Below are 27,729 nucleotides of genomic sequence, written 5' to 3'. Positions count from 1 at the left end.
CTCCAAATCTGCTTCTTTTCTACTGTAAAATCTGACGAGTCATTTCTATTTTCCTGCCCTGAAAGCTAAAAAAGCTGCACAGCAACGTTCCAATGTCGACCAGAAACGCGCATCAAATCAAACTGCATCATATTCTGTTGCTAATAAACATGCTAACAGCGTCTGAAAATGAACTAACTTCACGCCATAATTCAATATTAGCGCAGTCTGTGTGTGGATAGAGGAGCACAAACGATGAAAAGGAAACAAACAGTCTTTGTAAAAATCGCAGCATTTTCCTCCACAGTCGAATTATAATCAAAGAAACGGCGCATTAGCAATCAGCAGAGGAAAACAAACCGCTGAAACCGCCTTCATGCTGCACCATGTGCAGCAGAGAGACACACATCTGGACGCAAACTGATAAAACCGCAGCAGTTCTGACGTAGTTCTGAGTCCAAACCGCTGCAAAAAAAAAACAAAACAAAAAACCTCAGTTTGATTCATAGTCGATGCATGTTTTTCTTCACCATTTCGGAGCGCAGTTTATGCCAGATGGGATATTAACAACGATTTTCTTTGTTCTGTTTTAGTTCTTTTTCCTACTAGAGCAAAGGCCAGAAAATTTCCTGGTGCATTTAGAGACCTAAATTATTAGCATAGTAGTTATCTGTTAGTATGAATGAAGCAAGCAGTAGAATATGTTAGAAATCTGGATTGATTTTGAGGCTAAAAGGGAGAAAGTTGTCCAGAGTGACCTTTAACCCTCCTCTGACCACGACCTCGCCTTCACCCTCAGTGATACCCGAGTGTGGGGCTGAATTTAGACCCCAGGATGATTTAAAGTCCAAAAATATGCAGCTATAGGAGGATATCGATGCTAAAAAATTATATTTAAATATGTCAGATTTGGAAAAATAGTGGTTTTGGATACAGAAATGTAAAATAATTGCCAGAGTCACACAGTCCCAAGTGGCTTAATTAGGCTCAACTAATTAAGCAGCGTCATAGTGGAGGTACAGTGGAGGAAATGGAGCTGAGGAAGAGAAAACACACAGCTCAGATCCCCTCAGTGCCACGTGCACACGCAGCAATCCATCCATCAGAAATATGAAATGATAGAAGTCAGGATAAACTAGTATGGAAGCAGGAGGAAGAGGAGGAAGAGGAGGAAGAGGAGGAGGGGGTTCTGCAGCACCTCGTCCACGTGGTCTTCCCCTTCCTCCCGGCGTGGGCAAAGCACCTGCCACACACACAGTATGAGCTATAAGTGGGCACACACACACACACACACACACACACACACACACACACACACACACACACACACACACACACACACACGCAAATGAGGCAGCTTCTCCTTCTACCAGGCGGTGTGTATTTTTGTGTACTCACTCCTCTGCAGGTCCGCCTCTCTTTTCGTCTTCGTCTCTTCGACCGTTTCTTCTCATCTTTTCTTCCTAATTTCTTCTTTTTCTTTACATCTCCAGCAACTCGGCAGCTGTTCCACTTTTTTTCCTCCCCTCCGTAATGAGCAGCCTTCCTACTCCGACATTCACACCTCAGCTCCCTTCCTCCCCTCTCTCTTCTTCTTCCGACGCCACAGGTTTTTTTTGACCTCTTCGAGATTCTTCGTGTTATCTTTTAAAAAAGAAAGTCGCTGTCATTTCCGCGGACTCCCCCGCTCTCCACGCGCACGCCGGGCACACGCGCAGAGACGCACGCCCTCCGCTCTCCGGTAAACAAGACGGCGCTGCTCACAATCCGCGTCTAAATGCGATCATACCGAACAGTTAGAGCCAATCTGACGGCGGTAATCCAGAGAAAACGGAGCCTAACGACGCCACACCGACACCGGAGGATCCGTGCGTAAAAACGCGAGCAGATCGACGTTTAAATGACAGAGGAAACCCCCCCTCACCGGTGGCCGTTCCCCGGCTTCCCGGTGCTACAGGGAGCGGTTTGGGGCTGCTGTGGAGACTGTGGGCTCTTTAAGGCATTAAGTGTTGTGTGTGTGTGCACGGACTCAAGTTTTCAAATTAATCTGCCAGTTTGGCACACTCTTTGTTTAACGGGCGAGGCGTGTCACCCCGCGTCCCCGGTACACATTTTAATATTGCTGAGACGCGCTGACCTCCCGTTCACCCCGAGCAAAGCCAAGCCTCTCTCCCTCTTTCTCTCTCTCTCTCCCCCTCCCCTTTCCACACCCTTTCTTTCTGCCATTTCCACCTCTTTCACTCCCTTCTGTCGCTCATCCCCATGTGATTTGGTTCCCTTCTCCCTCTTTCTCCCTCTCCGTCATACTAAATTGAGTTGGAGTCATTACTTTGAAGAAAAATGGTCAGTAGATGTGAAGGCGGGAGGGGGTCTTTCTCTCTTTCTCCCTCACGCACAGATTTTTCTTTTCTTCTAGGATCATTTCTCCTTTTCCTTTTGTCGTATAAATATAAATGACACCGCGGTGCACGCTGACATGTGAACCCGCAGAACAACCGCACCATCACTTCAGAGGATTAGAAAGGAGTGTTTGGTGCAGATAAATGCGTGTTGTGTTGCAGCGCAGTTCCTATAAACAACCGGGTTTTTATTGCACGTAACAGGCTGCGAGCCGTGGAGGTATCAGGTGGATTTCTGTTGATGTTACTCGACTCTCTGCAACCCGCCGATGGATTCTTATCGAGTTAACTGCAGCCATATGTCCACATTTCACCCTCCTCATTCCACTCTTTTCCTCGTGTTTCTACATTTTTACGCTACAGAAAACAGAGTCGCATTATTTCCTATTCTGCTCAGTTCCATTTCATTTTACACGGCGTTAGATGTAAATAATCCCCCCATGGTTTTGTTTTCTGGATGTTTAAAGAAAGTGGCATTCAGATGGGGCGTTTCTGGAGAGATGTGCATGCGCAAATGGCGCAGATTATTACCAGTGACAGACAGACAGGCGCAGTACGACCTAAACTGAATTCATTCGGTGAACTCAGGCTGAACCCGGGAGAAAGAAGGAATCTATAACGCAGTTATTCAGCCATTACCTTTTGGGGATGTGGAAGGGGAGGAAACCGGGCCGGGCGGAGCCGTGCCAGCCCAGACCACGTCAATAAACTGATTATTTATTTACTGAATTATCATTTTGCTTCTCTGTGGCGACTAATTCCCCCTTCTGTCTGCATTAGACCCAACAACATGAGTCCAAACGGTGCTCTTCAATAGGAGTTTAGGTTGTTTGTCGTATAATCTGAGATGAAAACTTTTTTCTTTTTTTTTTTTATCTCTAAAGCTCTGGGTCACATCTAGTCACCGGTTTAACTTTAAATGAATATCCAAGTCTATCCTATTCATTAGCTTCAGATAGTTAAAATGAGCATTTTTCTGTAATATTTTACTATTCATTCATTTTTATTATTATTCCCTCGAACACAATGTCAGATTCTGCGGCTGAACTTTAACAAATATGGAGAAAGACAAATTTCAGACAGAGGAATGGGAGGAAAAAAGAGTTTGAGGCTCATTCTTCTGTGCCAGAAAACTAAACGGGACAGCTCATTAATCTTAGAATGGAAAAATCTGATAAGGAGAGTAGACTAATATTTTTTGGATGCTGCTCCAGATAAGAGTTTATTTTTGACAGCGTGGTGCTGATAAGGAGGAGAAGGAAGAGCTCTGCTTTGCTAAACTCCCTCTTCAAAATGTATTCATAAATATTATTTCCAAGCAGCAGCACAACTAATCTCTAGTTAAAACAACACACACTTCTATGAACCTGATGCTGTTTGAGAGCTATTAGCCACATTATGTACGTTTTAAAACATTTTTAAACAAATATGCAGGATAAACAGAGGCTATATTTTATATTTTAAGTGAAATATCATTCAATTTACACATGTGGATGTTAATAAGTCAAATACAGTAAATAATAGGACAGAAGCTTATTGTGATATTCATATAAGTTTAACCCTCATGTCGTCCTACGGGTCAAAACTGACCCGTTTTAAGGTTTGAAAATGTGGGAAAAAAATATATTTTCACAGTGAAACTTCTGATGTCCACATTTTCAACATTTTTTTGGGAAATCATTGAACATTTTTTGGTGGAAAAAAAGAAATGTTAATAATGTTTCTTAGGAACATTCACATAAAAATCAACCAAAATCAGGCCAATTTCACTGGATTTTGGTTGATTTTTATGTGAATGTTCTTAAAGAAAACATTGGAAGTTTTACTGATATATATGGAGTCACTTTAGATATTTTTAAGATTTTTTGGAAGATTTTTACTCATTTTTTGAAAATATTTACAAGAATTTTCTTGACAACTTTTTTTTTTTAAATAAAACTTTTAAGGGAAACTTTTATGGAATTATTGGAATTTTCTTCCTGAAGGTTTTGCAAATTTTCAGAAATTTGGGGATTTTTTGGCCGAATTTTTGGATTTTTTTCAGACAAGGAAACAATATTTTTTGGTGCCAGTAAATGAAGACAGCAAGCGGGTTAAAGGAGAAAAATGGATGTTTTATTTTTATTAATAAGTTTATTTTAATTTTTTAGTCAGCATATTGTTGCACTACAGTACCATAAATGTTGGATTAATGATAATAATGTTTGTTGTTGATGTGTTGCTGTTGTTTTGGTATTTTCCCCTCCTCTCTGTAAACTATATCCCTGTAGATTATCTATCCAGGGCATGTGCTACTCCTAGATTTAGTAAAAAGCACTTCTCTTTCAGGTTCTTTTCAAGAGTAACCATGTATATTTTTTGCTGAAGCTCCTCAGATTTCTCAGTAAAGCCATAAAGATCTGCAGTAACTGTTGAAAAAAGAGGATTTTATTAGAAACAAAGGGTAGCCGGTGTGAACTAAATGTGTAGCCGAACACCTGTAACCCCCCCACCCCCACCCCACACACACACACACACACACACACACACACACACACACATCCACCCACGTCCATGTCACCAAATACCTCCTGCCCTCCCACCTCCCCCATTTTTCCTGTCCTTCCTCCCCCCTCCATCTCCCCCTCTGTACAGGAGGAACTGTGCTTTTGTTCCCGGCTGCTGAGGGAAGGGGAGGTCAGGTCTTCACCTCTATCATTTCTCTCATCTGTACCCCTTCCCTACCTCTCACTCCCTCCTTCCCTCGCTCTGTCTTTTGCCTTTGACATCCAGCTCCAGGTCTGGAGGGCAGCAGGAGAGGAGAGGAGAGGAGAGGAGAGGAGAGGAGGGGAGGGGAGGGGAGAGGAGAGGAGAGGAGGGGAGGGGAGGGGAGGGGAGGGGAGGGGAGGGGAGGGGAGGGGAGGGGAGAGGAGAGGAGAGGAGAGGAGGGGAGGGGAGGGGAGGGGAGGGGAGGGGAGGGGAGGGGAGGGGAGGGGAGGAGGGGAGGGGAGGGGAGGGGAGGGGAGGGGAGGGGAGGGGAGGAGGGGAGGGGAGGGGAGGGGAGGGGAGGGGAGAGGAGAGGAGAGGAGAGGAGAGGAGAGGAGAGGAGAGGAGAGGAGGGGAGGGCGGTGAACTTTTGACCCTTCAACTGTGTGAACTCTGGGCTGTAGGAGGCGAGCTGGGCAGCTCGGACATCCAGTCATGTTGTCCTCCTCATAATAACCCTCCTCCTCTTTTGCCCCGGGCAGGAAGACGGAGGGGGGTGAAATAAGGGAAAGAGAGGCACAAGGACAGTTCATGTTGCCCACAGTGTTTCTGCAGCTTGTAGATTTAAAACCGCGTTTAGCCCAGAGGAGCCTAACGGAGGGCGCCTCTTTAAACAGTATTATTTTTAAAACCTGTATTTCTGCCGCTCGCACTTTAAACAGAGGTGTGTGTCTCCAGACATTAATCACCTGCAGACCGGCGACAGCGGTGACAGGTGTGTATTTTAGCGGACGGCAGGTCGGTGCAGGTTATCGCCGGTTAGGATTCTAAACGGACGAGGGGCGCGTGCTGGGAGGCGGCGGCGGCGGCGGCGGCGGCGGGGCTCGGTGCTGCTCGACGTCCTCCTGGTCTGAAGCGGGCTCTGGTGGCGGCGAGAGAGAGCTGCATTCTGTGAGGAAAGTCCTGCTGAATGCACGGAGGACGTCTGCTAAAAATGACGAATTAGTGTTTGTGGAGGGAAAGATTAAAAATGAGAGCATTTAAGGCTCCATGTAATAAATTAAGTGGCCAGCAAGCACACAACTGCACTCTCAATAATGAACAAAGCAACACGTTGTCTAAATAGTCGGAATAGTATGTTACTCCGTCAAACTGCAATTTCACTGCAATCAAATGTAGTTTTAACGATCAGCCTGATTGTCTGAAATTATTCTGGAATGTTAATGTTGAGGAGGAGACTTCAAATCTTGAGCTCAAAGTTAAGAAAAATTACTTGAGGCGATTTCCTAAAATCCTCTCAGCCTTAGTTTAGTTATACCAACAAAACGTATAAATTTCAGTTTAAATAAAACAGAATATTAAATTGACTAAATCAGAAATAATGTTTACAGCTTAAATTGTTTATCTAAATCACTAAATTAGGTTTTGAAAAATGATTTTGCAACTCTGTCTATGAATAAATCGTGAAAGTCGGTCCATTAAATTACCTTTTTAGAGTGTTTTAGCATGCAGCAGCAGCAGCTACGACCCTTTTAATTCCTATAATATTATTAGCATAAGTGTAGATTTGTAGCTGAGGAGCCTCCTTAATATTTAGTACTCAACGCAAACCTACAAGAAACTTACATTTTAAAAAAAAAAAAAATTACAATAAGATAGAAGCCACAATGCAGATTTTATACAGAGGAGGCATGAATTGGTGCATAAAATGTCACTAGAATGCAGGCTGGCTGTCATATTTCTAGGTTACTGACAGACTTACCAATGTAAGTAATACTATCCTACTACTAGGCCTGCTATTTATTATTATTTCTAATTGAAAATGGCACTAGATCAATGCACATTTGGTCTTGCTTAAAGTCTATCTTTAATTGTCAGCAGTCCTCCAGTAACACCACAGGCTCTAGTTACAGGCAAACTTGATCTATATTAGCCTAAGCTACATGCATTCTATCTATAACCTTCCTTTTCTGTCACAAGCTTACTTGTGAATAGACTTGCTTTTAAGGTTTATGTTTGTTGTCAGTTTTAAACCAGCATCTCTCCATTGTGTCTCCTCGGCTTACAGTCACTCTACACAGAACCTGCAGAATAAACAAAATATCCACCAATGACCTGGGTATTATTTTAAATATTTGCAAGGTTATCAGCTTGTCATAACCGGTCGCCAAAGCAAACAAAACCTATTCTGGTCTCACAAAGAGGCAGTGACAAAGGCTTTTATCGACTGCAAACACTTTTAAAAGAATAACCCAATCAGCGCGCGTTTCCCTTCACTCCGAGCATTCAGTGTTTTTTTTAAAGAGTGCTGATTAACTTAAACACACTAATGTGCTCTTAATTTAACTAAAACCAGAGGTGATATCGTGGTAATTTTATTATAATTGATGGTGTGGATAATATCTTGTTTTTTTTGTGGGTTACCTCTGCGTGTTTACGCAGCCTGCCTCATTTCCATTGTGGAAGTTTTTCGTTTGTCTGAAGCAAACTTCCCTCCCTTCTGCTCCGGAAATGGCAGACACTTGCAGATAAATAAAAACAGCCGGCTGCTAATTCCTTTCCCCCATGTTGGTGAGGTAAACACACAAACACTCTCCCGTGGAGGTTACTGCGGTGGCTGCGAGCTTGCCTGCCTCTCCTGCGCCTGCGCGAACGTCTCTTAGCGCTGGTGCGTGGCTCGAGTCTGTCTGCTGACCTCGCGGTGACTCCTCTTCTTGCATTATTCATGAGGCTTGGCCGCGCGGTTCACCCCTATCAGTATGCAGGAGACATTAAGGCTTCGCAAATGCCAATTTAAACGTAAAGCAATCACAGGAGATGCTGCGACGGAAAAAAGATGGGAGCAGCAGCTCAGAGGCAGGAGTGTGCGTGACTGCAGAGAACAGGGCATATAACTGCAGCTTTTTTTTCTCCCAATGGGCTCCACAACATCCCTGTCTGTGTCTCCACTCCACAGAACAGGCTTCATACGCAGCAGAAAATCTGAATTTACCAAATCCCCTCCAGGAGTTACGCGCAAGTGGCTGTGCGTAAAAACACAAACGGGTTTCTCATGTCCTTCTAATAAACCTGGCAAACCCAACAAAACACACCCGACTTACTCTCACACAAAGCCCGCGACTCTCTCACACACAAACACACCTTTCCTACGCACTGAACAAAACAAAACAGAAAAAAGGCCAGTCGCATTAGTTACTCACCCCACTCATCATCACCAACACACAGGCTGCAAAGCCCAACTCAGCGCCTTCTGACAGCCCCGACAAGTTCAAAGGAGCAGCAAGCCCGTACACATAATACACATAATGCACATAAAGCTGAGGAGAAGCGGCTCGGCAGGCTGGAGCTGCCCTGTGTACATAAACGGGAAACAGATGATACACACACACAAGGGAAAAAGACACAAAGGAGCCCATACAGAGCCGCTGCTGCGCCTTCCCATGTCACAGCCTCTCTCACTTATCCCGACAAGAGAAGGAACTACATTTTGTGTCACGCGTGTCATGTCCCGTCCCTGTGTGTATGTGTAAGGATGGACAGTGGTGTGTGTGTGTGTGTGTGTGTGTGTGTGGTGGGGCTGCTGGTGGGGTGTGTGTGTTCCAGTATCATCATTAAAAGGAGGAAGCTGATGAAAAATGAAATGGGGAGGGTTTTTTTTTGCCTTCCTGTTTACTGGGCTGAAACTTCCTCAAGGAGCAGGCGGCTCCCGGGACACATGTCGCCTAAATATGGCTGAGGGTTATGGACCGTTATGTCACATTATCTCAAACTCGGGGAAAAAACAGGCTGCAGAAAATACAAGCATACAGTAGCCTGCAGAAATCAACAACAATTAGCCTTTTAGCGCTAATATTATGACTATAATTTGATTTGTTTCAGAATTAAATAATATTACGGCGCTATTTTGGGATCTGCAAAGAAAAATAATCACCCTAGATAAAATGCACAGTTTGAAATTGAAATTTAAAAATGTTACTTTGTGGAGTTAGTCTCCTTAAAATACCTAAAATACATTTTATACAACTTCAATAACTATTTTACGCACTACACTCACTATTATTAAATACAGCCAAGAAAAAATACCACCATCTTATGTTTACTATTTTTAGAAACACGTATTTCAATTTTTTAGGCTTCCAAAAAACCTTTTACGCTTCCTTGACTCTTCTCGCCCCCTCTCCACTCGCGCCTCAGTAATTTATGGTATCCCAAACATGACTCCGAATAACATTCTTGTGAAGTTAGTGAAAAATCATTGCGATGGCGGAGGGCAGCACCAGGAATCCCCAGACTGAAAATGCATCGGGCCAGGCTGACTTCACATGTAAAGTGAACATAATAAATGAGAGTTTGAGAGCAGAGAGGGACTTCCGAAAGCAGAATTCCTCCTCTCTTATTAGTGGAGTGCAGAGGACACCGGATTAACTGTGTGGTCAGGACGGGGAGAAACGCACTCATAATTGAAGTAGACTGTAGGCTTATATATAAATACTGTAAGAACAGCTTCACTTCAGGTTTACTTCCACTGCAGAGCACTTTGTAAAACAGAGGGGGAGATACATCATTTGAAAGACTGAAATAGATAAAATTAAAATCATAATAATAAGGCAAATCTAAATTAAAAACAAAATACAGCAGAATTTAGGGGGTCAATGCTAATCATGATTTTTTTAAAAACACTGTTTTACAGGCAGAATTCCTCAGTACGCACAATTCTTGGGCTTTTCTTTGCAATATTACGCATTATATTTTCTTATCTAAAAGATGTTGCTGGGGGCCTCTTCATATTAAACTCATATCCTATGTTTAATTCTGTCTCTTACTACCTATTCTCTGTTGTGTCTCAGCACTGGGAATCATCCATCTCCTCATACTTTGTCGGCCTCTTCAGGGCGCCATGTTGCGCTCTTCCTTAACACAAAAGGAGATCTATTAATTTTATAGTCTTATTGTGGCGTCGTTTTCTCTGATCGACAGTTGGATTCCCCCCCCCCCCCCCCCCCCCACACACACACACACACACGCACACACACAAAACGAAAAGAAAGTAAAGTTTCAAAAACTCCATGTAGGCTTCATGACACGAGACATTAAACAATTTACATGATGGATCTGAGCAATAAGAACCGGGCGTGCGCGAGGAGAGGACGGCGCCGCGTGACTGGTAGCCGGGCTGTTTGACAGCTTCAGTCCCGTTTCAGACATCAGAGGGAAACAGTGTGGAGGACTAATAAAGATTTACAGGGTCAGTGGAAACAGTAAGACTCTGTACTGTTAACACGTCCGCCCTTTTCCCCCTTTATGCAACACAACCTGCACTTCTTTTATTATTAGCTCACAAAGTCACAGCAAGTTTTTTTGGCTAATAAAGTGATCTTTTTTCTCCTTAAATTCAAAACAAGTGTTTATTATAATGCATCAACTGAGTATCAGATTCTCAAATATTAATTTACATCCCTAAAACGTTCTTTCCGTCTATTTATTTATTTTATTGCATTTGATTAGTTCTGATGTTTTATTTATGAATAATGGCTTTTACTGGTGCTTCAGATGAAATAACTTTCAGATAAAATATTGCCTAATTGAATCCCCCATTTGGGCCTACTGGTTGTTTTAATGCATGTTTTGCATCTCGTGGAGTCAAAGTATTACTTTAGAAAATCCCATTAATATTTAATTTTGTTCAGTCGTGCCACGTCCCTGCAGTGGTTTCTTTTATTCTGTGTATTTGGGTGTTAAATCTGATCTAAAGGTTGTTAGAGTTCCATTAGCTTCAGCTCAAATCTGCTGATTCTGGCATCGTTGATATTCTGAGGATTTAAGTTTTATTGTCGAACGGAATGCTTTTGTGGCAGTTTAATTCCTTATTTATGGTGGGCTATAAGCTGTGACTGACGCTGTATAAAATTGAGATTATCTGCATTTTACATCATGTTATATCATTCAGTGCTGCTCCTGTCCTTCACCGATGAAAAACTGTGGTGCCTGATAGAATATGTTTAGAAAAGATGTAACAGATATTCTGTTTTTGTCTTGGTTTTCTGGGTGGTTGGAGTTTGTAAATTCATCTGGGCGTACTTTAAGTTTGGTTTAAATTACAAGCTTTTCTTTGCTACAAAAACAGCTTGAGTTGGACACTTTAGAAAGTGTGCGTCTGCTCAGAATCAAACAGCAGGCCCAAGCTCTGGCACAAAATAACCCCTCTAAGGACTAGAATGGTGAGCCTTGGAAATGTTTGTGTCCTCAGCTTTTTCACGCACACCCATCCTGCCTGGAAAATACAAGGGCGGAGGGCAGACAAAGATTTTCTTGTACCCAAGGACGCATATCACCACAGGGTGGGTGTGAGTGTGCACGTGCGCGCGTTTCCTTGTCCATCAAACTCTTAGTTAATATTAGCACCCAGAGACATTTTTACAACTCTTAATCTCTTCTTGAAACCGTTTTACGCACACGATGGCTGTGCGTAAAAATGGTGATAAATCCGTTTGATCCATTTGATCCAGGGGGAGAAACAACATATGAGTCAGATCAATTTTACGCCTTCAAAAATCACATAAACAGCAACCAACAACATCTGCTGTTTTGTGTCAATTCATCAGCCTTTCAGCGAATGCATTATCCAGGCACTCTAAGCAGTCCATGTTAAAATGCAAGAAGGAAAAACACCGCTGTAGAACCTGAAACTAGTCTTTACGCAGGCTGAGCGTCATTCCAACCAACTTTTTTTCCTTTTAACTTTACTTTTTCTAAAATTTTGGCTGTTATGCACATACATACAGACATACAGATACAGTATCCCTGTACCAAAGTAAACCAGTTTGTGTTTACCACCAGCCACCTCTCCACCTCTCCACTCTGAGAAACACAGTGTCCTGAGTGCCTGTGCGCCATCATTACGCACGCACTAAAATGACGCAAGTGCACTTGGGGATACAGACAACTGCGCGCGTACATACACACCACCACATCCACAATCTCACTCATTCGCCATCTGTGACGCCACGAAAGTCGCGCGGCCTCTACCAGCCACAACGAGGTGTCTGAAATATCTCCAGTCCACCGGAGCTTGGCTGCGCTCTGCTAGCACGTTAATACAGGAGCAGTACACAGTGACTGAGTGACATGGTAATTACCCCCCCCCCCCCACCCCCCTCACTTTATCACCCCCACCCTCTCTCTATTTAGCCCCCACTTAAAGGCAGCCTTCAAACTCTACTTACTGTGCATCCTGACTCTCTCTCCACCGGGTTTTCCCAGCGTCCAGAGCGGAACAGATAGAAGATCGCCGGGCTCCGAGTGTGAACCGGAGCTGAAACAGCGGCCGGTAGTAGTGGCCTGCTCTCTCTCTCACAAACACTCCCTCCCTCTCCCGCTCTGTCTCTACTTTACTGACCCCTTTAGGATCCCCGCGAAGCCGTTAAACCGTCACTTGCTTTCTAGAATGTGAAATATATAGTACATTGTCAACTCCCCAAAACCATAAAACTAACTTTATGGACCCCACGTGACCAGAGGAGAGCCAGTGAGAGGTATCAGTCTGAGGCCAGGCCTGATCTTTACGATCCAACTTGGAGATAAAAAACCCTCATCTGTTTGACATGTAAATGTCAAAGCTGCCTTCTTTTTTATAGTTTGGCCCAAAGCAGAAGGGGGTTAGCTTTAAAAAAATATCTCAACACATACACACACAGAAGAGGCAGGAGATAGAGGTTGTGTCCAGATGAGGCTCGAAGCTGGACCTCGTTCCCCCCTATGAGCTCAGAAACAAAGCCGTGTATGAGCAGGGAAAATGCAGCACCATCAGCCGGTGAGTTTAAAAGTTCAGTTGGTTGTTTACAGTTGGAAATCAGGAGAAGGTAACCTAATTTGTCCGGGAGTGGCCTCCGTTCGGGCGGAAAAGGGAGAAAAGTGACCAATTTGTCCACCGCGAGTAGTTTGTTGTCTTGTCAGACTTGGTCAGCAGAGATGGAAACTGGCCTGTGTGTGTGTATGTGCGTGCACGTGTGTGTATTTGCGTGTTTAATGCAGCTTGTTTAGTGATTGGTGAGCCTGGCTCTGTGATGCTGCTGTGATGCAGGAGGTTGTCGCCTTGGAAATGTGCTGTTTAGGGCTCAAGAGAGGCCTGGAGAATAGAGGACAGGCCTCGGAGTGGTGCTGGTGTGGTGCGTATTTACGCATGGAGTAGTTCTGTTTTTCCACAGTGAATCAGTTGGAAGAAGTGAAAATTTACATTGGTTAGGATTAGATTTTTGAAGTAGATGTCACAAAATACTCAGAAAAATGTGCAAAAGAGGCGGAGAGTAAAACTACAATGAAGTATTGGAACTTGATTTTTTTCTGCAAGAACTGAACTCGCATTGAAGACAAAATAATCCAGACCTACATACAGTTTCATCCGGATCAAATCACGCGATCCCAGGCTATTTTTTATCCCAGGCAGACTTTGTAATATAGACTATCATAGTTTAAAGAACTCAGAGTTTTGCATCTGACAACCGATGCCATCCAGGGACAGATATTTGCATCTGAAATGTAAAATATGTAACAACAAAACAATGTTCCAGTTTGAACTGATTGAACCAGTTTTCTGCTTCAGTTCCAGCAAATCAAAGAGGCTTCTAAAACGTTTGGCCCGTGTAAGCCTCAATCCCTCCTAAGCCATTTGTGCGGCAGTTTGGTTTATGAGCAGCTGTTTCAGTCTGTCTAGTTTTGATGAGTATGAGGAACTTTATTGTTGCTTTTTTTTTTTACTCCAAGTTACAAACAAATACAAAAAGCTCACTGGCAGAAAGCTTACAGGCCTTAGAGGACGGTAGCCATTTTCCCTTACATACCTACACACACTCTCCACACACACCTCATCCATGCGCGCACTCACACACTGCAACTACAAATAGCCAACTGGTCACATTTAAAAATGTCAATATATATCTATATACATCATTTCTGAAACATAGATCCAATAATTACAATAATAATAACAATATGATACAGTTACACTTTTCCGAATAATAGAGCTATACACAACATTATGGATGGATGCGGAGATGAAGGCAGCTCTGATTTGCTTTTAAACAACACATTCACACACCTTCGCTGCGTCCTCAATAAAAATAGGAGCAGATTTGAATGGCAAGTCCGAGAGAGCGAGCAGGGTGGACTGTGGGGGTGGGGGGCTTCAAACTAGTAGGATATACACGCGTTACTGGGTGTAAATAACTTACAGTAAGAACTCACATGCTGACTTCTCTAGAAAGCACTTGGTCAATTACAAAACATCGGCACTTGACACATAAAACGATATTTAGACATTAAACAATAGGTAGGTAGCAAGGTTGTAAGGTAGGACGTAAGGTAGAAACGTAGTTAGGTAGCATATTCATCCTCTCCTCTCCTCCGGATAGCTAGTTTAAAAACGACGACAACATACAGGAACACTAAGTTTTAGAATATTTTTTTTCTTTTTTACAAGAGCAAGTACCACAGTCATTATTTTTACGTTGCCCTAAAACACCAAAGACCAACATGCCAAACAAATAAAAAGTGCTGCGCTGCTGTACAGTACTCAGTTGATAATATGAAGTGTTTTTAAATCTAGATCTGCAATCTGTTTCTTCATCACCGTCTTCTTCTTTAGCTCCATTTTCTGCTGGCCTCTCTCTTTTTTTAGGGTTTTCTTCAAGTTTTCTTTAATTTTCCTACTGTTTCTGTCTCGTGTCCCTCCTAGGAAGCCTGGTAGAAACCTTTCCAAACAGATGGACGGATGGATATATTTTAATTTTTTCCAAATGGTTTCATCTCTAGGGTTGGAAGGCGCTACCGGCGGTGCCCAGGCTCATGCTTTTCAGTTTGTTGTCCTTCTTCCACTTCATCCTCCGGTTTTGGAACCAGATCTTGATTTGTCGCTCCGTGAGACAGAGCGCGTGCGCGATCTCGATCCGCCGCCGCCGCGTGAGGTACCGGTTGAAGTGAAACTCCTTCTCGAGCTCGAGAGTCTGGTAGCGGGTGTACGCCGTCCGCGCCCGTTTCCCGTCGGGGCCCGTCATATCTGAGGGTTTGGAGCGGACAAAAGGCGGTTAAGGAGGCACCAACATGGGACACAAACGGGTCAGCATTTAGAAAGAGACACAGACAGACAGTTGGCAACATAAACTGGGACTTTACAGTATCCCAGAATTCAAAAGAACCAGAAAATATGCTCTAAAATACCACTGGATCAACACCTCTGTGACACAGCGTGATAACTTATTCATAAACATATTGTTTGCTGCAGGTTTGCTGCATTGCATTCTAATATATTCTAGCCACAGGTTGTATTCTGTTGTGTTCACCTCATTTATAGCCGCCATGGATAAACTACACAATACAGAAGGTAGAATCTCACACATTTTCCTGAGAATCAACGTGCGTAAAGACGCACCAGCAGGGAGTAAAACTGTCCCCCATTTCTAACCACAGTATTTCTTGACACATTTTATTTCTGCCATTTCCACTCCACAGCCTCTGCTAAAAGATTTGCTTTTATTTGTCACCTTACTATTTTCCTTTTTAACCACCCCTCTTCACCATCACCCTCTATATTCCCCCTTTTCACTCCCTCTAGCTCCCTTCAAGATTTTATTGCCCCGTCCTCTGCCTCACCTCTCTAATAAAGTTCCCACACGTAATAAAGCTTCACTTTCAAAGGAGCAGCAGCTTCCAAAGCCTCGCTGGCCTCTCTTTCTTTTTGTCCCTCTTTTTTCTTTTCCCACCCGGCTCTGTCTGCACTCCCCAGCCTGTTGGGCTTTGCTGCCCGGCTTGCCTCTCCCTTGACAGATTTATGACGCTTTTGTGGAATTTGCTAAAATAAAAAAAATAAATAAAATGAGGAAGAAAAGACAGAGGAGGCAAACATCCGTCGTGCCTGTCCTCTAGAGGAGGAAAATGTAAAACGAATCGCACCCTGATGCACTGAAAAAACACGCTAATACACAAGTTGTTCAGCTGGTTAACTAGACGTTGGCCAGCTGTCCTGTTTGGTTACTTTCTGATTTTCAAGTGTAAAAAAATTGTGAAATATGGGCATCTGCTGTAAATCAACAAAAACAGGTAATTCGTGCTTTCTAGGTTTAAACGCCTCGCTGACTGATTTCTGACAGCCAAATGAAAATATGAAACTGACGCAGCTGTAAAGGGCTCGATGGGGTGCAGACAAAAACAAGAAACCGTGGCTAATTGTTTGTCTTTCAGCTATTCTCAAGCAGCCAGTTTACTCAAATCAAATCAAAGCAGCAATAAGTCTGCTCAATCTTTAGTGTGTATTCAAAGAGGCGCAGAGCTCTATAGCTCCCCATGTAGCTCCAATAAGCACTTAGCTGTCACCAGCCCCATGTGTCCATACATACAGGTTGCAATCTATTGAGCCAGCAATATGAATATTATCGCCCTGGAACTTCTATGATACAGAGCTAATAAGCTGTAAACACAAGAGCAGCATGTACCATGGCTAATGTGCAGCTTTCTCATCCAGGGGAATATCTGTGGTGTCTGGCCGTCGCTGCCCGTGCTGCCAGCGGCTGATCCCGCCGGGCCGCCCTCCTGCTTCTGCCCGGGCTGCGGGTGCCCGGTCCTAGGTGCTGGGTTGCTGCCGTGCCCGGCGTCCCGGTTGTGCTGCAGCTCCTCGGTCTCTGGTGACGCGTCGTCCAGCTCGGTGTAGCGCTGCGCCGTGCCGCCGCCGGAGGAGGCTGAAGACAGGTTTGGAGAGCTGAGATTACCGCTTCCTGGTTGATCCGAGCGGGGAGAAGAGCTCTGGGCGCCCAGCTTGGTGCTCTCACTGCCGGGTGACAAGAGGGAGTCCGCCGCGGAGGCGAGGGAGCAGCTGGACGGCTGTCTGAAGCCTCTCTCCGCGGCCGGGGAGCCGAAGCCCCGGGAGTCCCCGACGACCGAGCCGCCTCCGAAGTGTCCTCCGGTGTTGGCGGCGCCGCTGCCCCCCCCTCCCCGGTTGGTGACCGTCAGGTCCATGCCATTGTAGCTGTAGCCGTAAGAGCCCGTCGCATGGTGCATGTTGGCGGAGGAAGAGTCCCTGTACGTCCCGCCGTTCATTGCGCTGCTGCTGGCTCCATAATTTAGCAGTTGATAGTCGGGGCCATTTGGGTAGCGCCCCGAGAACGAGTTTACAAAGTAAGAGCTCATTTAGGTTGTTTTAGAGAGTTGCAGGCTTACAGTTGAGTACTAAGGGGCGCTTGATTTGTTAGATTTCTCTTGGTCGTTATAACGCGGGTACTTTCAACGATTTATGATGTATTAGTGAATTATGGCGTTGCACTGTACTTCGTTTTTAGCTATGTATGCGCCGTCCAAATATGGGGGTGGGGTGGTGTGTGTGTGTGTGTGTGTGTTGGATGGAGGGGTGTGTGTGTGTGGGTGATGGGGGAGGTGAGGGGTGAGGTGAGGGAGGAGAGAGAGACACAGAGAAGGTGGGGAGGTGAAGGGGGGTGCGGTCACGTGCTTTTGTTGACCAGTCGTAAATTCTCGCCGATGACTTTGGAGAGGTAATTCATGCTCTGAGGTTTCTAATGATAAAGGGCTGGGCGGGGAAAGCTCTCTCTCTTTCTCTCGCCCTCTCTCTCCCCCTCCCTCCCAGCCTTTATTCCACTGGTAGAGGTGCAGGGGGTGAGCTCAGAGCGCCACCTACTGCAGACATAATTTATTGCACTGATCACAAAGACAGAAAGAGGAGGAGAGGCAGAAAGTAGACACTCCAAAAAGAACGTTAGCTATAAAACATTCTTTCTCCCCCTGCATCTCTCTCCCTGTGTGTGTGCGCGTGTGCGTTTGTGTGTGTGTGTTTGTCTCATCACTCAGGCCTGTTAACTGACCTTTGCTGAAGCTGGAAATTAGGTGGCGACCACCATAAACCATAAAATAACCCGTTAATAATGAACACGGCAGACATGGAGCAAAACATTATACCTTCAGCAGAGAGCTGAGGGAAGGTTCCATCCACAGTCTAGGCCTACGTGGAAAAATAAAACAACATTAGTAATAATAATAATAATAATTGTAGCTAATAAAATAATAATTTTAGTTAGTAAAATAATAACCATACAATCAGTAACTCTATAAAACAATCAGTCAGCAATCAGTAGTCGACAAGGAGGTAATTTCTGTATATTGTTGAAATATTTTTACTATAATTATTGATATTCAACCAGAAAAAGTGCCTGACCAACCAAAAATATATCTATTTTTTAGTTTGCATTGTACAGTGCTCTTTCTTTTCTCTGTCTGCGATAGTACAGTGTGCATTTTGCAACACAAATATCACACAGAAGTGTTGCAGATTCAGGTTTTTACTGTAAAAAACACACACTAACCATAACCTAAAGACTCACAGACTCTCACTCATTTATATACACACAGACATAGACTAGGAAAAAATGTTAGATTGTCTTCTTTCTTTCTTTCTTTCTTTTCCTGTTGCCCCCTCCCTCTCTCCCCTTTCATTCTTTCTCCCTGCAATCTCCCTTCCAGCTGCAGAGGAGGAATGTTAAACCTGATCTGTGACGTCCACACTGGATGGAAATCTGCTGATTTATGATTTGTTGATTCCCTGGTTGGGATGCATTTCAGCCAGGGTGCCTGTGTGTGTGTGTGTGTGTGTGTGTGTGTGTGTGTGTGTGTGTGTGTGTGTGTGTGTGTTGTGTGTCTGAGTGTGTGTTTGCAGTAGGCCTCAATGTGCGCTGGGCTGTGCATGTTTCATTGTAAGTCCGACACGCCGCCCAGAGCAGGGGACAGATGAAGAATTCCAGATTTTTGTGTGTGAAATGATACAAATGAGTGTACTCTGTGGGGGAGTGTGTGTAGTTGCAGGCCACCTTTCAGACACTCAGCTGCTCTCACACTGAGTGTCAGCCACACGAACCAGCAGTTGCTATGGAAGTCATGTTGAATATAACAAAGTAAGCAGGCAGTTTAAAAAAACACAACTGCAACAGGCAGCAACAGGGGGTTAAAATCCACAAAACGGATCAAAGATTTATTATTTTATCCACTGGAGTTTTTAGATAAGCACTAAATCAGCAGGCTGCTGGCCCTAAAGCAGGCCGGAGAGCCTAAAAGCACCCAGCTCAGAATGTACCAGGAATGGCCAGGGACAAAGAGGAGGAGGCGCTGACCCAGTTGGCACACACTTCTGAACACACTCCCCTTGTTATATATAGATTTCTACCATCACACTGAATATTTGGTCTGTGAAGCAGCTCACCAAACGTTTTGCTCCAACCAAATTCCTCAGTTTCTGATAAGGAGAGTTTGGTGATTTTTTATTTTTGGCTCAGAATAGAAAAGTGGAAAGCTGCTGAGCATCTCGAGTCTTCTGATGTTTACGTTACATCCAATCTTCTCTACCAGTTCTTCATGTGTTGTGTCATTTTTTATTTTTTTTTTGTCAACCCAAAGGTGATGATGTTCAGGACTCCGGGTTTAGATCTATAGTAAAGAAAGATGCTTCATTTTAGCAGCACATTTTAGAGTCATCCTCCAAGATAACTTTACACAAATGTGAGCACAGTTCTTTGCAATCTATCCAGTACTTTAATCCTCATTTTAGGCAGATGTTACGATGCTTCAGTTTGGGAGATATTTATATTTAGTTTCAGATTTATGGTATAATAAAACACTTTCAAACTCTCCAAAAGTACAGCGTGTAAAGTTCCAACACTTTGTGAAACTTTATATGGAGGAATGAGACTTTCAGTAGCAGATTTAAAGCATAGACAAAATAAAAACCCATAACATTTTCTTTTTGTTGCCAAAAATATGTGAAACACCCAACACGTGTGCACAGTTAATGTGTTTGTGTGTAAAACGAGCCCTCTGGGTCACAGTGAAATCACTTCCACTGTGTTTAACATAGAACATCTGCCAGCATGTAGCTTCTCTTCCAGTGGAATCCCAACCCTGGATGTGATCACAGCCACAAACATACACCCATACATGATGTAAATCAAGTCTTTAGGCTTATTAAACTTAACAAAATCAACAGGGAGGTCATTTGATGGTGAGTCTGAGTGTATTCTGTATTTTTCACCTCTTCATATTTAACTACAAATTGCATTAAATCATGTAAAATCCAAACTCTCACTGAGATTGCTAGTTATTCACTGACAACCTGAGCTGTATGCTACCTTGGCAGCACATCTGACAACTAAACAAGACTTTATTGGGAAAGTTAAATGGAATTTAGTGACATGAAAGATCACAGTAAACGTGTTTCTCCAGTAGAGGCATGCCACAAATATAGAATTTTATCATGCAAATGCAAGACCTGTTGTTGATGGAAACTAAATAACATTAAAGTAACGTTATTGTGTATTTGTTTTCTACATTTAGAAACACTGCGGGACGTTTCAGGCTCTGTTAGGATGCAGTTTCTAAGTGTGTTATCATGTTTGTGTGTTTAAACTGCGCTGATGAGGAGCACGAGATGACTGAACGCACGCGGGCTACAAAAGGGCCTTTTTTAGGTGCGCGCGCATCGGTGAAACCCAAGATGGAAGCCGCGCGCCGGTCACTCAGGGGACACGCAGAGTTCACAGGGTCACGAGGACATTGTCCACTTTGTCTGTCTGAAGTGTGTGTGTGTGTGTGTGTGTGTGTGTGTGTGTGTGTGTGTGTGTGTGTGTGTGTGTCTGGCTCGAGGACAGGTCAACTTTCTCTCCCTTCTTTCTACCCATCAATTAGCAGAGCGCGCTCTCAGCGGCAGCTCTCGCGCCCTCCTTGTCACTTCCCCTCCGGACCGTCGCCTCGTGCGTGTTTTTTTTTTTTTTTTTTTTTTTTACGCGCCCCACGGGCCTCGCTCTCACCTCGCGCGCCGTAAATATGTGCGCGCACACACTGCCGAGGCTAAAAGGTTTACGCGCGGGTGTAAAGTATTCCACTAAATCATAAAAACTAAACCTGAATGTTGCACTTCGTTAATGTTTGAGCCCAGAATAAAAGCAGAGCCTCTCTCCGTGCGTTTCTTTACATTTTATTGAACATTTCTCATAGGTAGTATATGCAATTACTTGACAAAAACACTAACATAAACAATGTAAAAATCCATAAAATATACACTTTCCTGAACGATTTTTAGGTAGTTTGCAGAATAACATCAGTAGGATAACACCCCCACCCCCCCACCTCTACACTGGAAAACAGCTGGAAAGGTTAAATTACCCCCACCCCCACCTGCTAAGTATTCTCACCGTACAAGGTGGTATTTTTATTTTTATTTTCTTACCCCCCTCTTGCTTATTTCTATACAGTTTAAATATGAACACAATATGACATAGTTACACTCCTCCAATAGGCGTCTTCCTCCCCGCGTCGTTTTGCGCGTGTGTGTTTTCCAGAGAGTGAAGGTAAAATACACACACATCACATTTACAAAAATAACAGGGAGGAAAGTCAAGTCCTAAAGCTGCAAAACAAGTGCCTGACACATAGGAAGTACATTTAACAAAAATAAGAAAGGAAATGTAGGTAGGAGAAGAAGTTGGGTAGTTTTCTTGGAATGCAGCTCGTCACCGTTGGGTGGTGGATTACTCATTTACTGGAGGCTTTATTTAAATACCCCTTATCATGTTTTCTTTCTTGATTTTAATGAAGGAATCCCACAGTTACACGGTTCTTTCTCTGGAGTCAACATGATGCTTTCCAGTTAGCAGAGCAGCCTGCAGAAGCAGGTGATCTGATCGTGTCCCTCTTTCTGAACGTGTCCACTGTGCTCTGGTAAAAAATAAAAAAAGAAAGAAATGAAAATGTACAGCGACATTTTCCCAGAGTTTTTACACCACACAAACGTCCGGACGAACTCTGTGAGGGGAAGGGGAAGGGAATAACCAGCATGTCTTTTCCTCCACCCTCCTCTTCCTCCTTTTCTGTTTAACGTGAGTTTATTTTTCCCTTTCTGTTTTTTATTTTTCTGTAAATTCACTCCGTCCGTTTCTCCTCTTCATCTGCACCGTTCACCGTGGACGAGGAGGAGGAGGAGGAGGAGGAAGAGGAGTTGATCAGCTTGTTCTCCTTCTTCCACTTCATCCTCCGGTTCTGGAACCAGATCTTGATCTGCCGCTCCGTGAGGCAGAGCGCGTGCGCGATCTCGATCCGCCGCCGCCGCGTGAGGTACCGGTTGAAGTGGAACTCCTTCTCGAGCTCGAGCGTCTGGTAGCGCGTGTACGTCTGCCGTCCGCGTCTCCCGGGGCTGCCGAAGGTCCCTGAGAGGAGAGAGCCGCACGGAGAGTTCTGCTTTAATCAGGTGGTCACAGAAACGGATAAAAACAGCTGGTCACATGAATGAAAATACGGTTTATTACTCTATTCTATTCTATTCTATTCTGTTCTATTCTATTCTATTCTATTCTATTCTATTCTATTCTATTCTATTCTATTCTATTCTATTCTATTCTATTCTATTCTATTCTATTCTATTCTATTCTATTCTGTTGTTTAAAATAATCTATTCTCATCTCCACCCAACAATTGAAGATCAATAAAAGTTAATCCATCCTCTATTCAGTTCCTAACTCAAACAGTGTTTTAAGCATCCTTCTAAAAAGGAGCTGCTTAAAAAAACACCGTTAGAATTCAATTTTATTATCATTTTAATTTAACGGATATCAGTGTGGCTGCTCAAAGTGCCACTTGTTTTTTCCTCTATTTTTTATCTGAAATTCTGATCTATTTTTCTCTTTTTTTTACTCTTATGAAAAAAAAATAATAACCAGTCCATTTATGAACTGAAGTTCGTGGACTTTAAAACTAATATGTCTTCTGTGGTGAAGTATTAAGTAATTTCAGTTTTAAGAGGAGAAAAAAGGCGCGCATTCTTGAAGAGGATTTCCAGCACACATTAAAAATCATTATAATAATAATAATTATTATTATAATCAACAACAATAATAGAGGTAAGGACAATAACGATCATATTTCCCGGGTATTTCCCCAGGTGAGGATCAGCTTCCAGAGCTTTGGTCTCCTCTCATCCACACTGACTGGAGGCCTGTTTTGGCCCCTGGTGGTAAACAAATCGCCATGTTGTCAGTTTAGCAGCTTCGGTTTCTGTATTGATCTGAAAAGCAGATCATAGATGGAAAACCGCACACTGCTCAGGCCACATATCTAAATCTAAAGATCCATAAAGAACAGGAAAAAACGCAGCCAAACCGGATTATGGAGGAGTACGCGGGGCTTTTGTGCCATTCTGTTCTCTCTCCAGCTGCCATTTACATCTTCAACTGTCATTTATATCCCGCTCTGCGTTTTACTCCTTATATATTTCTTTGCGGCGGAGCCTGTTTCCACCTCATCTGTCATAACTCGGAGTGTCCTGCAGGGCTTTGTACAACAGTAGCCCTGCATCATCCACCATTACTCACTGCACTCTCAACAGGCCGTTTTTCTCTGTTAAACAAAGATACTCTGCTTTAACTGCTCAGCATCCCACAAAACTTATTTTACACTTTGGCTGAACACGCAGCGCTGTAAAATAAGGCAGACTGGTGCGTGTTTTGGGGATAAATCATGTTAAAGCTTGTCCTGCACGGCTCACTTTACCTCCGAACTTGGCAGTATTTGCAGGCCTGATTATCTAATCGGTTTTGAATAAACATTGTCTGCGGTAAAAGGTTAACAGTAAAGGCTCCATATTAGATAGCAGAAGAGGAGTGATTAAAAAAATAGCAGCAGGAACTGTGATATCATTCTGGGTTTATCAGTAGCGGATAAAAAGTTTGCAAAAATAAAAAAGTTTTCTCTTTATATGCGCTTTGGTAAGTGTTTGTTGTTGATTTTTTAATACGTTTTATTCTACTTGGTTGCAGAGCAGATCTCAGAAATAAGAATAACGTTTTTAAAATGAAATATGGATAAACACCCGGGCTGTTCAATAGATAGCTGACTAATAGAGCATGCATGCTTTTAGTTTCCTCTCCGTTTCCTCTCTGTCTACCACCTCTATCTTTCTATCTGCTCCTTGTTTTCACCCACAACACTGTATGACAGGCTTTTCCTCTAACTTTCCTTCCCTCTGCTCGGTAGCTGTCGGTCAGCAGGTCACACTCAGTAACTGGAGCTACAACCCAAACAAACCCGGTTTATGACGGACAATAAAATAGCGAGCACATGACTGACTGACAGGCCAACAAACGGGGATCATAAAGCAGCTCCTGAGAGGAGGAGGGAGACGAGAGGACAGACAGCGGAGAGGCTGACGGAGGAAACAAACGTCAGTTTTATGACGGGGATCATAAAATATGCAAGAAAGAGGGGAAGAGGAAGAAGAAGACACTCACCGTTACACGCGTTCATCCGCTGCATCCACGGATAAATGGGCGCTGACGACGCTTTGTCGTCCATCGTCTCACCGAACAGCCCCTTCCCACCGAGCCCCGCGCACTCCGCTTTCCGGTGCATGCCGTCCTGGCTTAACACGAGCTGGTGCTCCTCCAGACTGCACGGGTGCTCCTTGTCCCGGTAGAAGCTCGTGGCCGCCGCTGCAGCCGCCGCTGCCGCCGTGGCGTAATCGCAGGCGCCGGCTCCGGTCGCGCCCCCTACACCGACCCCCGCCGCTGCCGCCGCCGCACGGTGCCCGCTGTACGCTCCGTTGGTCGCCTGCTGGTAGTAGGTGGACCCCGGGTACGGTTTGTCCTGGTGCACGCCGCCCCCGCTGGCGCTGTATGCCATGGCCGCGGCGGCGGTGACGGCGGCTGCCCCCGGGTAGTGCCTGAGCGGGTGGTCGGCGGCGTATCCCGACGAGTAAAGCGGAATCTGACCCAGGAACGACTCAGCCGCCGCCGCCTGCCCTCCGCCACCCGTTCCCGGTAGCGTCACCGGGAAAGAGGAGTTGACAAAATAGGAACTCATCGGGAGAAATTAGGAGAGGTGAAGAAGGGGAGAAGAGAAGAAGAGGAGAGGGGAGGACAGGAGGGCACGAAACAAACACAACAACAACGTTCACGATGAAGAAGAAGAAGAAGGGGGAGTAGACGGAGGCTGACGGCTAACGGTTCTCCCTCCCGTCCTCCTTCCTCTGCCTTCCCCTGCCTGCACTTTATGATTTGTTGTGTTTTATAGCCGACAGTCCGACGGGCTGCTGCTATCACTTAGTTTATCGCAGATTGGGAGGAGGGGGTGAGGAGGGTGAGGGTGGGGGGTACCGGGGTGGCTGAGTGCCAGTGTGGGACAGAGAGAGAGAGAGAGGGGAGGGGGTGAACAAGAGAGAGCGAGTGTGTGTGTGTGTGTGTGTGTGTGGTGTGAGTGGAGAAAACGGGTAGGGTGAGGAGGGGTATGATGGGGGAGGCAGAGACCAGCTGACCTCCCGCTGACCAATGGGAAGCCTCCGTGCCTGGCATTCGTTCGCCCCTTTTCCTTTCGTTGGAGAGAGGAAGAGGAGGAGGAGGGAGGGGGTCTGGGAACTACTGTGACCCCCCCACAGCACCACCACCACCTCTCTCCTTTTCCTATTTCCCTTCTTCAATCTCCCGCTCTCTCTTTTTAATTCTCCTTCAGTCTCTTTCTAATCTTCCTCCGGTTCCCGGTGAGATTGCGCAATCACGCCGGAATCCTCGGCGCGTTAAATTGATTCTTTCTCTCCCTGTGTGTCTTCCTCCGTCTGTTGTTGGGCCCATAAAACCCGGCAGCTCTCTCAAACACGCGCACGCGCTCTCCCAGAGGGGGGGTTTGCTGCTGCACCACCAGAGGCCACCGAATAATAAAACATATTCCCGGCGCTTTGCTGATAATACCGAGCGCATTAAAATGAATTTGTCGAGTGTAAATCACAGCCGGGAGCGCGCATGACTCATGTGTGGTCCCGTGTGAGTGTGTGTGTGGCGTGCGTGCGAGTTAGCCTTCAATATAATGTGGGCTATGCATTCATATAATTGAGGTGTTTGTATTTGCAATCGGTATATTTGGTCTGTGGGTAGATTTACGCGCCCCTCCCTGGTCAATATGTGCGCCATATTCCCACCGCAGGCTTTCATCGCGGTTATTCCCTCCATCAAAAGAGCAATTGATAATCTGGAAAGGATTTTCTGAGCATAATCTGATAGCTGTTAATGTTTTATTGCTGAAAGATAAGCTGTGTTGTGCTGTATGAATGCTGGGCTGAGTTCCTCCCAAACATTCTGCAGGAGTCTGGTGGGTTTGATCAATGCGCGCCGTGAATTATTATTTTCTTCTACTGTGACACTGATTAGGCTGAGATGTAAAAGGAGAAGAAGAAAAGAAACAGCCCCGAAGTTTCCCATTTTTTCCCCCGTTTTCCTGACACTGATTATAGCCTCGCTCCTGAAACTCTTTCCGAGGTGGTCATATATTCAAGTGAAATCTGTTTAATGCAGCCAGCCTGTAGTATACATGCTGCGGCCATAAGGAAGAGAAATGTGGCCCATCATCGATTCATTTAGCAATTTTACTACTTCTACTGAATTAATCACATTAATTACAAATTAGCAGTCATAAATTCTTCCTCTTTAGAATGCAGTAGCCTCAGTGCAAATAAAAATAAATTTAAAAACACAATATATATAAATACAGAAGTATAGAAAGGAATAAATAGTCTGAAAATAGTCAAGTCAGTTAGCCATTTTCAGCAATTAGCTGTAGAAATATATTTCTAATAAAAGAGATGTTGCCTAAATATTTCACATATTACAGTTATTTAAAATATATTCACACATGTTCAAGAGAGATAGAATTAATATTTAATGACTTAGTTTTCCCCACAAACTTTCTTGCACTAGGTTATATTATTATTATAATATTCTTTTGGCTACGTTTAGTGTACTTGTTTACGTTTTAAAGCAAAAAAAATGCAAAGAAACAGAGTAGAGAGTACACACACACACACACACACACACACACAGAGAGAGAGAGAGAGAGAGAGAGAGAGAGAGAGAGACCTACTGCAGGCCTGCTTAACCACATTTTGTAATGACTCACTATTGAAACTCTCTGCCTCTTTTATTCTCTCTTTAAAAAGATGGACAAAAACAAAAGGAAAGAGTGGAAGACAGAGCATTTTAAAGTCGGCCTGCTTTGCATTCGCACAAACGGAATATGTGTCACTGAGGTCATAAAATAACCGCAGCCATAAATAAGCCTCCTCTCTCTCTCGTGTTTCCCTGCACAGGCTCTGACTTGTCTGCATGGCCAAACTGCAGACAGTCCGACTGACAAATAGAGACAAAGGCTCTATTTTTACTTTAACTTCGCCCTCCCTCCCATCCGATGCCTCCTCTCTACCCTTCTCAGATGCAGCAGGACAGATAAGTTTAATCCTGGACTCTCGCTTTCTCTGCAGGATCCTACAGACATACGGAGAATCTCTCTGCTTCTAACTTTCATTTTGACCTCCCTCTCTTCTCTCTCTACTTGCAGGCAGGACGCTGCGTTTCCTCTCCGCTTTGTGGGAACGGGAAGCAGCAGCATTGTGTTGGAGCTGACTGTGGTTTAATCATTAATGAGCACTAACAGTCGGGACAGGACAGGCATGGCCTCCAGCCCGGGACACACACACAACGGTAATACTATCATTATATATATACAGCCATATGCATTAGTACGGTCTTAACGAGATTGTGGCTTTGGCGTATAGTATTAGTGGAACCTGCTGAAGCCTGGAGGGGAAATATGA

At 44.3% G+C, this 27,729-nt stretch overlaps 3 protein-coding genes and 1 long non-coding RNA gene across 8 annotated transcripts in view; 1 reads left to right on the top strand and 3 right to left on the bottom strand.

The window, feature by feature from the left end:
* hoxb3a (homeobox B3a) overlaps positions 1-27,729 on the bottom strand; it is an 87,077-nt gene that overhangs the window by 51,573 nt on the left and 7,775 nt on the right. The window contains exon 1 of one of the 4 annotated variants that reach the window (XM_035947915.2): positions 12,287-12,431. The exons of 1 other annotated variant lie outside the window; for it this stretch is intronic. The gene's annotated coding sequence lies outside the window, so the exon portion shown is untranslated. Of the gene's footprint in view, positions 1-1,377; positions 2,142-12,286; positions 12,432-27,729 lie in introns of those variants that run through there. 2 more of the 4 variants (XM_023269744.3, XM_023269743.3) reach the window with 2 other exon arrangements.
* The window catches only part of LOC129347580 (uncharacterized), a 16,785-nt gene continuing 1,817 nt past the window's right edge, over positions 12,762-27,729 (top strand). The window contains exons 1-2 of one of the 2 annotated variants that reach the window (XR_008599773.1): positions 12,762-12,873; positions 27,226-27,616. This is a non-coding gene — a long non-coding RNA (uncharacterized LOC129347580). Of the gene's footprint in view, positions 12,874-27,018; positions 27,617-27,729 lie in introns of those variants that run through there. The other variant, XR_008599772.1, reaches the window with a different exon arrangement.
* On the bottom strand, positions 13,771-17,458 carry hoxb5a (homeobox B5a). Its single transcript, XM_023269750.3, has 2 exons — positions 16,547-17,458; positions 13,771-15,114 (listed from the first exon to the last, which is right to left on the bottom strand). Exons 1-2 carry the CDS (start codon positions 17,235-17,237, stop codon positions 14,867-14,869), a joined length of 939 nt encoding a protein of 312 aa, XP_023125518.1. The 5' UTR covers positions 17,238-17,458; the 3' UTR covers positions 13,771-14,866.
* On the bottom strand, positions 21,296-25,154 carry hoxb6a (homeobox B6a). The gene is made up of 2 exons (XM_023269751.3): positions 24,383-25,154; positions 21,296-22,306 (listed from the first exon to the last, which is right to left on the bottom strand). Exons 1-2 carry the CDS (start codon positions 24,951-24,953, stop codon positions 22,023-22,025), a joined length of 855 nt encoding a protein of 284 aa, XP_023125519.1. The 5' UTR covers positions 24,954-25,154; the 3' UTR covers positions 21,296-22,022.

The sequence above is a fragment of the Amphiprion ocellaris genome, chromosome 19 (assembly GCF_022539595.1).
Source record: "Amphiprion ocellaris isolate individual 3 ecotype Okinawa chromosome 19, ASM2253959v1, whole genome shotgun sequence".
Lineage (NCBI taxonomy): Eukaryota > Metazoa > Chordata > Actinopteri > Pomacentridae > Amphiprion > Amphiprion ocellaris.
This window is presented reverse-complemented; position numbering and strand designations above follow the sequence as displayed.